General features: G+C 40.1%; 1 protein-coding gene across 1 annotated transcript; it reads left to right on the top strand.

Annotated features, from left to right (window-relative positions):
- Positions 1-577: 577 nt before the first annotated feature.
- fam83c (family with sequence similarity 83 member C) lies at positions 578-9,418 on the top strand. The gene is made up of 4 exons (XM_021609098.2): positions 578-1,549; positions 2,801-2,968; positions 3,285-3,409; positions 6,394-9,418. Exons 1-4 carry the CDS (start codon positions 1,040-1,042, stop codon positions 7,376-7,378), a joined length of 1,788 nt encoding a protein of 595 aa, XP_021464773.1. The 5' UTR covers positions 578-1,039; the 3' UTR covers positions 7,379-9,418.
- Positions 9,419-9,951: the final 533 nt, after the last annotated feature.

Genomic DNA, 9,951 nt, shown 5'->3' with positions numbered 1-9,951 from the left:
GTCTGAGAGTCTTTAGGTGCCTTTTGGCAAACTTCAAGTGGGCTGTCATGTGCCTTTTTTACTGAGGAGTGGCTTCCGTCTGGTCACTCTACATAAAGGCCTGATTGGTGGAGTGCTACAGAAATGTTTTGGTACCCTTCCCCAGATCTGTGCCTCGACACAATCCTGTCTCTGAGCTCTACGGACAATTCCTAAAACCTCATGGCTTGGTTTTTGCACTGACATGCACTGTCAACTGTGGGGTACTTTATATAGACAGTTGTGTGCCTTTTACAAATCATGTCCATTCAATTGAATTTACCACAGGTGGACTCCAAGTTGTAGAAACATCTCAAGGATGATCAATGGAAACAGGATGCACCTGAGCTCAATGTTGAGTCTCATAGGGTCTGAATAGTTATGTAAATAAGGTATTTTTTAAATAATTTTGCAAAAATGTCTGTAGATTGCTAAGGAATTATTATTATTTATCCGTTTTAGAATAAGGCTGTAAAGTAACAAAATGTGGAAAAGGTTCAGGGGTCTGAATACTTTCCAAATGCAATGTATGATGGCTACCATAAAGAGACGCTGGGGATAGGTTTTCAATTCCATATCATGTGAGCGAGAGGTGGAGCCAGATGACGTTAGATACCGCGACCGCTATATGCAGGGGTGTATTTATTACACCGATTCTGTTGCAAAACTTTTCGTAAACGGAAGAAAACGGAACGAGGGCGAGACCTACCTGAATGTGTCCAATAGAAACTCTTGTTTTTGTTGCAAAACGGAACTTTTTGGACTAATGGTTACACCCTGGTGGGAAGAGGCGGTGTGCTTCTGAACAGACTATTAGACCAACAATACGATAGCCCCCGCGGGAATAGCCTACAGTCGCTGTCATGATCGGCAACTAGAGAAGTCCAGTCCATTTCAGCGCAGGCCGTTTTCATAAAGAGACTACTAGTTTTTAGAGATTTACATTTGCTATATGCCTGTAAGAGTACTGTAGTGCAGGAGAGTACACCGCCATCTGTTACCTTAGTGCTGCGTAGGCACAATGATGAGCTCCGACGCGCTCCGGCCGACACAGAACTCCGGGCGCAAAGCGCTTGGTAAACTCGCCAGCAGGTTAGAAGAAGTGAAGAACCCATGGCGACAAGGCTCGACGCTCGAACTCAGCCACAACGAGGCGGCCAGGTTGGCAACCGACGCTCTGTTGGAGTCTGGGGAGAAGGAATACAGACGAGTTCTGACAGAGGAAAGGGAATTAAATTTTCTCTCGCCGCTTGAGATTCATTATATTACGGAGAATGCAGCCAAGAACTGTAGCTCCGAAAACAGCTCAAATGGCACCGAGGGGGACATTGGGGAGGGGGATACGGTGTCAGAGCTTACCTCGGGGACCTATTTCCCAATGATGTCCGACGAAGAGCCACCTATTCTGGAACTAGGGTGGCCAGAAAACCCCCAACGATACGGACCCTCAGAAACACAGATCTATTTCCAAAGGGACAAGACTCAGAATGTGAAAGACCTCATTCGGTCGTTAATTAATAAAGCAAAAAGGGTAAGTCATTGAATTTTATATATACACACACCGAGAGAGAGAGAGAGTAACGGCCAATGGCTATGGTCCCCCAAAAAGCACTTGGGTTATTTTCCTACCTCTGTCCACTCCTGTGGTATGGCTATGGGCTTATTTTTGCATTAATACAAACAATTGAACTATTTGACATGTCTAAACATGCCCATGTACTGTATGTTTTGCAATCTTATCTGGAAAAGCTGTGTGTTTTCGCTAAAACACATACATTTACCTCCATGTATTTTAAAGGAAATTGGGAGACATTACAAGCTTTTAAGGTTTCGTTTTGGAGCAAGAGGCCCCCCCATACAGTAATCCATAGGCCCAGGCTATAATTTTCTTAGGGTCATCAATGTTTCATACATTCATTTCAGCCTGTAAGATGTAATGTGTGTGTCATATTCAGTTGAAGAAAAGGTAGCCTAGTGCAATAGCAATACTTTTTACTACAGCATGTACAGAGGCATACAGGCCTTCAGCTCATGCCTAGTTATCCTTGGCAAAAAGCCATGTAGACTTGTGTTAGATACAAATGTTAACATTTCCTATGAATACCCTCTGCATAATGCATTGTAATGCACACCATAGGTGTATTAATCATATATTCCTACATTCATATAGCATTAGGACCAATACTATATAATGCCTTAAAAAGCCAAGTGTTTTAATGCCCTATATGTAAACCTCATTAAGAGAGCATTATATTGTGCTCATCAAAGGGTATATTCCTCTTTTTTCAATAGGCTAAAAAGGGTATATTCCCATTCTCCTGCACACCCTCTAATACAGTGTTTAAAAAATTAAAAAAAACTCTCCTCTGGGACCCCCAGACGTTTCACAATATTGTTGTAACCCTGAACTAGCTCACCTGATTGACTTAGTCAAAGGCTTGATGATCAGTTGGCAAGTTGAATCCGGTGTGCTAGCTCTGGAATATATCAAATACATAGAACGGCTGGGGGTCCCTGATGAGAGGTTTGAAAAACACTGCTTTAATACACCTAGCTGTCTTGCACACCAAACATGTACTTGGTGATTCTGATTCTAAAATTGCATGATCGTTTTAATTATCATTCATACTTGGCTGGTACAAAATACAGATGTGATATAAAAAATATATATTATTATAGGCCTATAGATAAAATTACCAAATAGAAAATAGCAGCATTGTATCCTGTTGTCCATCTATCAAATTAAATGTTTGTATTTATCAACTTTTCCCTGTATGTGCAGGTCATAGCGTTGGTCATGGACCTCTTCACAGACGTTGATCTGCTGTGTGACTTGATGGAGGCCTCGAACAAACGCAAGGTCCCTGTGTACATTCTCCTGGATGAGAAGAATCTCAACTACTTTGTTGACATGTGTGCAGCACTGGACATCCAGAACTCTCACCTGGGTGTAAGTATGGGATGTGGTGGGTGCATGGGTTGATGGATTGCTGAATAGAATGTACTATTTCTACTCTGTATTTCGCTCCCTCTTTTCTCCCCCTCTCTCTCACTGTGTTTCTGCTTCTCTTTCTCTCTTATTCTGTGTGTGTGTGTGTGCATGCATTCATTATACAATGTGCAGTGGTACACTTTTTCAGTGTGAAAATGGAAGATGGGTTGATACCATTTATTACCTGCAAACATACATCATGATTCATTAGATATTGTTAATCTCATTGGTGTTATTATTTCCACAAAATTTGACATTTTCATTACCTTTTCAGAACATGAGAATCCGCAGTGTGTGTGGAGATACATACTGCACTAAAAGTGGGAAAAAATTCACCGGGCAGGTCCAGGAAAAGTTTATGATTATAGACTGTGAGGAAGTCATTGCTGGGTCATACAGGTAAGGATTGTACTCATGTCTCCTGGGAAAATACATATCAGTTATTTATCTATTAATTTGCAGTAAATCTAAAGCATAATAAGCGTGAACTGAGAATTCCTATATTGCACAGTATGCTGCTTCAGCTAAGTGCTAGCCTTGCTCTGGACATTGTCTACCAACATTGGGTGGCACTCTGAATTATCTAGTAAGGTGACTCAGGCAAACATAGCTGTAATTTGAGTCATTAGGTAAACATCCCATTCCTAAGTGCTTTGTGCTCTCCCTCAGTTGAACCTTGGTACCTTGTACCGGCATCCCAGAGGCCAATTGGTCAAACTCTTTGGAGAGTGGATGGGATAGGTCCTCTAGGAGGAAGGTCACCTTGTGCAGCAAGTGTTTGTTGTGTCAGGCAAGGCAGGGTAGCTGTGATCCCATTAGATGGAGAGCAGACTTTGATGGTTGTCTGTAAGCAGTTTTTACAGATAAATGGTTTAATAACGATTGGTTACTACATGATTCCATATGTGTTATTTCATACTTTTGATGTCTTCACTATTATTCTACAATGTAGAAAATAGAAGAAAAAAAGAAAGAAAAAACCTGGAATGAGTAGGTGTGTCAACTTTTGACTGGTACTGTATATATTTAAAAATGTATATATTTTCCTTTATTTTCCCCTAACCATACCACCCCTCCCCTAATTGGAGTGAAGTGCTTTTCTTGTACGATTGATAGAAGTGGAAGCATTTGAAACAAGCAAATAATACTTGACCATGATAGAAGTGGTTATAAAATTAGTCCCAGTAAGTGTGTTTTAACAATTGAAGAAGTGCATACATGCACTTATTATCAACACTGTATTGCTCATTGCTCTTGTCACTTAATCTCATGCAAAACATACATACACCCTCCATTTTGAAATGCAATGTGTTGGCAGTTTTGTCAACTGCCAACAAAACTAGTATCAGTTGAACAAACTTGTTCTTGAGAGCCCTCGAGCGTTTTATGGGCTTGATGACGCCTAGAGGAAGGTGTGTAGAGGAACTTGAGATTAATGTGTACATTTCTTCCTTGGCCTTACACTTTTTCTATGTCTCACTTCACTTTATGGGGAATATGTAGCTTGTATGTTTAGATTTTGCCTTCATGTTCAGACAGGAAGATAGAAGTGTCAGCTGTTTTCTCAGCTGATGATGATTCATTACTGGGTAGGGAGGTCTACAAGGGTTTAACTCGGGGGTGAGTGTGCAAACAATGAGGTTTGTACGCATGTGCCAAGCCCTCAGTCAATGCAAAAGCATTTACCTGTAGAGTTTACTGAAAATATATTTGTAGTTCCATTTTATGTTCGTCTTGAAATTCAAACAAAACACTTTTATATTTGGAAGTGGTAGCTATTTTGACTATCAAGCACATCCGTATGACAGGCTTTACAACAATGAAAGGGAAATCAGTAGTACTTCAAACAAAAACAATTGCTCACATACAGAGGAACACTGAGATGCTATGTACCCAGGTTGTTCTTCTGGTTCAGTATTCAAATTGAATTCAAAGTTAGCCTGTTCATATTTGTTTGGTCGTTTTGAAAACATGCTTCCCCTAAGAAACTGTTGATAACACGGGTATTATTATACAGGCATAACGTATTATGTGGTCATAGTGCATTCTAAGTAGGGACCTCACAATATATTATCACAATATTTAAGTGCCAATACGATATGTATTGCAATTCTCATGGTTCTCACGATTCTATATTTATTGCAATTCATTACTGAGATGTTATTGTGATTTGTCCCAAACATATTGCTCACAATATGTCTGCTGCGGAGAGACAATATAATTTTATGATCAGTCATGGAAATAAAACTTTAACTTTAAGCATCAGCTGTCAGAGCAGCTTACAGATCATTGCACCTGTATAGAGCCCATCTGTAAATAGCCCACCCAACTACTTCATCCCCATATTGTTATTTATTTATTTTTGCTCCTTTGCACCCCAGTATCTCTACTTGCACATTCATCTTCTGCACATCTATCACTTTATTTTCTAAATTTAAATTATTTTGCCACTATGGCCTATTTATTTTCTTACTTCATTTAAAACACTGTATATAGACTTGTCTATTGTGTTATTGACTGTATGTTTGTTTATTCCATGTGTAACTCTGTGTTGTTTGTTGTACTGCTTTGCTTTATCTTGGCCAGGTCGCAGTTGTGAGAACATGTTCTCAACTGGCCTACCTGGTTAAATAAAGGTGAAATAAAAATAAAAAAGTGTGAAAAACATGTTAGCTCACTATTTAAAAAGAAGATGGAGAACAAGCTATAGGATGAAAAACACCAGAGTTGTGGCGCAGGTACAGCCAACTAACGCAAGCTAACCCTACATAGCAAATAAATAAATACATATATTTTTTATATATTTTTCAAATCGATACTTGGAGTCAAAGTATCAATATAATATCATCCAAAACAATATTGCGATATGTTACCATCTATTTTTCCCCTATCACTAATTAATAGACTTGTCATAAGTATCTTTGAACTAGTTATAATGTGTGTCATGCTATAATGAATCAGAGTTATCAGTCATTTTTGTTGATTTATAAAACTTTTATAAGGCCTCAGACATGCTTAAAACAAATGTTTTATGACTATACTCCCTAAGTAAAGTGTTACTAAACTGTCATATTGCTTGCTGCATGTCGTCTAAAGCTGTTCAAAAGATATGTTGGTTTCTCACCAGAATTAGTTACCAGTTGCACAGGATGCACTTATCTTTTTCTGAAGGTTTATAAATAGTGTGCAAACCATTTGTGAGTTTAAAAGGTTTTTATGCACTACAGGTCATTTGTTTTTAAGTAGAACATTACTGGGTAGGGATGTATTTGCTGTATGGCATATTTAGCCCATTATGTACTGTGTACATTTGTGTGTACATACTGTACAACTACTTGTTGTTGAAGATGTCATTGTTTTCGATCATGTTCCCTTTCCTGTAGTTTCAGCTGGCTCTCAGCGCAGGTCCACAGCAACATGGTGATGCACTTCTCTGGGCAGATCACTGAGAGCTTCGACCGAGAATTCCGCTGCCTGTACGCTGACTCTCAGATCATTGACTGTTTCCATAACCCAGATGAGGAGAGTCTCCCTTACTACCCCTACCCTGTTACTGCGCCCAACATGGGGCTAGACTTCTTCCCCGAGAGGTCACGGGATAGGGAGAGGGTTCTGAGTTCAGAAAACTCCAGCAGCCAATCCAGTTGCAGCATGTCCAGCATCAAGGCAGCACCTGGCATGACCAATACGGTTTACAAGGTCACTCAAGGTCATGACAAGAAAGAGACCAGCAACTCTCACCTGAGCCCTGAGAGGAGAGGAGGGGCACTAACTCCCTCCCTTCATAATCAGACTGCCCAAGGCACAAGAGGCTCCCCCAATGGGACCAATCACAGCCCAGTTACAGAGCACGCTTCCTCTGGGATCGGCCAATCGGACGGGATAGAGTGGTCCAAGTCCATCCCCACAGAGTTCCGCCAACCAAACGTTGGCGGAACAACGTCCAAGTTTCAGACTCTTGGTTTATACGACCAAAAGTCAAGCCTCTTCAACAGTAGCCCCAAGACACAGTCTCCAATGCCGGACAGCAAACTCTCTGCCAAGCAGAGGACTACCTCCAACCCCGTCCTCAACAAGCTCACCGACCTCTTCCTCCCCCCAACCAAGAAGGACTTCCTCCCCCCAACTGAGAAGGACACCTACATCTTCAGGAGGTCTCCTCCTCACAGCACAGCCTTTGGGGGGCCAGACCTCTCCCAGACAGAGCCGGAGAGCGAGCAGACTCCCCCGCCACCGCCCCCCATGATAAACCGGAAGGACCAGAAACGCATGACCTTAGGCCACAGCAAACTAGACCTGGTCAACCACTACAACAAGATGAAGTCCAAACAGGTGTACAGCAGGTTTGAGTTAAAGAATAACAACTGAGGCTCTGCTGAGAAAGTACTTTACCTCCCCCACCCCCATCGCACTGGACCTCCAGGAAGCAGAGCACACCTTTTTGCCTTTTGTAGAGAACATTATAGCGGAGTGGCATTTTGTACCTTAATGCCCCGATAGGAGTTTAGAGGAGGGTAGAGTACAGCCTGAATTAGCCTGTTTACACTGAGTTGTAGTGATAGCTTTTTAGCATTTGCATGTAGACATTGAAGCTGTGGCGGTCCTGCCAATAAGTGACATGACACATTTCGCTTAGGGTCCCCAAAATGCTAGGGCCGGCCCTTCATTCAATGACTGTGTATTGTGTTCTTATTTCTGTGTCTTTCACTAGCCAGTATGGCTTTAATGATTTAATACTGTATGAAATGAGTTGTAAATTGAGTTTTACTGGGTTTTTTTAAGATGTGTTTTTACTTTTGATCACACCTACTCATTCCAGGGTTGTTCTTTATTTTTACTATTTTCTAATGTACTATTTTTACTAATGTAGAAAGTAGTACAAATAAAGAAAAAACCTTGAATCAGTAGGTGTGTCCAAACTTTTGACTGGTACTGTATATCTATCTATATGTTTAAGTTAGTCTTTTATATATATATATATATTTATATATATATATATATATATATATATATATATATATACTTTAGGATGATTTGGTGCGAAAATTATATTAATAGTGAGATGTGCAATGACATTTTGTTTAAATATTTTATTTATTTCATTAAAATAATATACTTGATTGAGAGAATGAATACTGTTTTAGACAGGGTAGCTGTGGTTCTGATGTAGTTGTTGAGCACAATGTGAACTTTAGTTTTAACCACTGATCATGTGTAAAAAGTAGAATAGCATGTTTTTGTGTTGTGCCGGGCATACACTACACGACTTTCCAACATTGCCGAGCCGCACACATTAAACAACCGTCCTTCCTCTAGTTTTTTGTCTTGCCAACGTAATGTTACGCACACTAAACTATGTGGGACAGACGGTGGTAGGGGTTACACACTACAATATTCTTCACTTGCCACGCTGTCTCGTAAAAACGATGTGGTTTAGATTGTTAATGTAACTAGAATGAGCTGTGGTTCAAAGCAGCCTCAACACATTTTCAGTCAGATATTCACGCTTGCCATACAAGTTGAAATATCTAGCCAATACATTTTAAATTGATTTACATTGTCTGTGAACTTCAGAGCTATAATGATTTGACACTAACTTTGGTTAAAGGTAAGTATAAACGCATACTAGTAGTAGTCATCACTAACGCGACACGTCTTCATCTCACTGGCATCTTCTCTGGCAAGCTCTCATTGGCTATTGCTGATTACTGTTCTCAAAACTTGTCGTTGCACATCTCACACTACAAGAGCATTGCAGATTTTGTGCGAATAAAATTAAACGTTTGAAAATATCGGGATGGCTCAAAGACTGGATCGGTATCAGTAGTTCTCAGATTTCGGTAGCCCTCAGACGGCCGCGCTCCCCGAGTCGGCAACGACATTGGGATTTTGTCTCCGATCTCAACAACTTGTCTTGGACAGCTAAATCGCACCAAAATCATGTAGTGTACGCCCAGCTTTAAAGGTGCAATATACAAACATCTCTCTGCAATTTCCTGATTGTTAAACTGAAATTAGGCAAACTAATAGAATTGTATGTGACAAAACAAGCAATGCATAATGTAGAGAATCATTGTACCATCTAAACCACTGTGAAATATATTTTCCAGAACCAAATATATTGTATTTTTAGCACTTTGAAGCTGGTGAACGGGAAGCGTAGAAATAGAGCACATAGAGCAGATCTACCGCTTCTTAGACTTGCTTTCAATGAGAGTGACAGATCTATAACTCACCTTTCTATGTGAATTTGGTCGGGTCGCCCAAAAAGTTATATATTGTATCTTAAAGAGATGAGTTTGCAAATTAAATATGTGAACTAGAGTTAGAACTGTTACAAGGGCTAAGATTAACTGATTACAGTGTTACTGAAAATAACAATTTGCAATAAAGCTCTTTTTGATTGGGGTTCTAATCTAATTCTGTGTATGCCACCAAATATAAATACTGATGATGTAGGGTGGCTTCAGCCCACAAAGTGACCCTTATCAACTATGCAAGGATTCCTCTGTGTTGTCTTAGAAATGCTGCATTATCTCACCAACCCCCATTATGTCACACCTCTGGGTAGCAGAGGTTCTATTGTGATATCATCCTGTAGATCTGAAGTCTGAGTGGAAGTTAACTCAACAGTTATGCAATTGGTCAACCACTCAGATTTTGAATCCGACTAACTCAGATGCTTATAAAAGTCTTAGATTCATTGTCTCTCTCCTTTGCTCCTGACCTGCGCTGTTGAGATACTCTCTCACTCCCATGAGCTATGGTCCATGGCACCTTTGTTTTTCTCTCCCTATTGGATCATCCCTAGAATAATGCCTTGTAGTGCTTGTTAATGCTTTCTAACTTAAGCATAATGTAATCCTTCATTTCACAATGTAATTACATCTATTTGCCTTTGACAGACAATTCTTATTCCTGTACATTTTTACATTTTAGTC

The sequence above is a fragment of the Oncorhynchus mykiss genome, chromosome 7 (assembly GCF_013265735.2).
Source record: "Oncorhynchus mykiss isolate Arlee chromosome 7, USDA_OmykA_1.1, whole genome shotgun sequence".
NCBI lineage: Eukaryota > Metazoa > Chordata > Actinopteri > Salmoniformes > Salmonidae > Oncorhynchus > Oncorhynchus mykiss.
This window is presented reverse-complemented; position numbering and strand designations above follow the sequence as displayed.

Coding starts and splice junctions, on each gene's coding strand:
- fam83c (XM_021609098.2), top strand. CDS start 1,040: ATGATGAGCTCCGACGCGCTCCGGCCGACACAGAACTCCGGGCGCAAA. Junction 1,550..2,800: donor TAATTAATAAAGCAAAAAGG/GTAAGTCATTGA, acceptor CTGTATGTGCAG/GTCATAGCGTTGGTCATGGA. Junction 2,969..3,284: donor TCCAGAACTCTCACCTGGGT/GTAAGTATGGGA, acceptor TTACCTTTTCAG/AACATGAGAATCCGCAGTGT.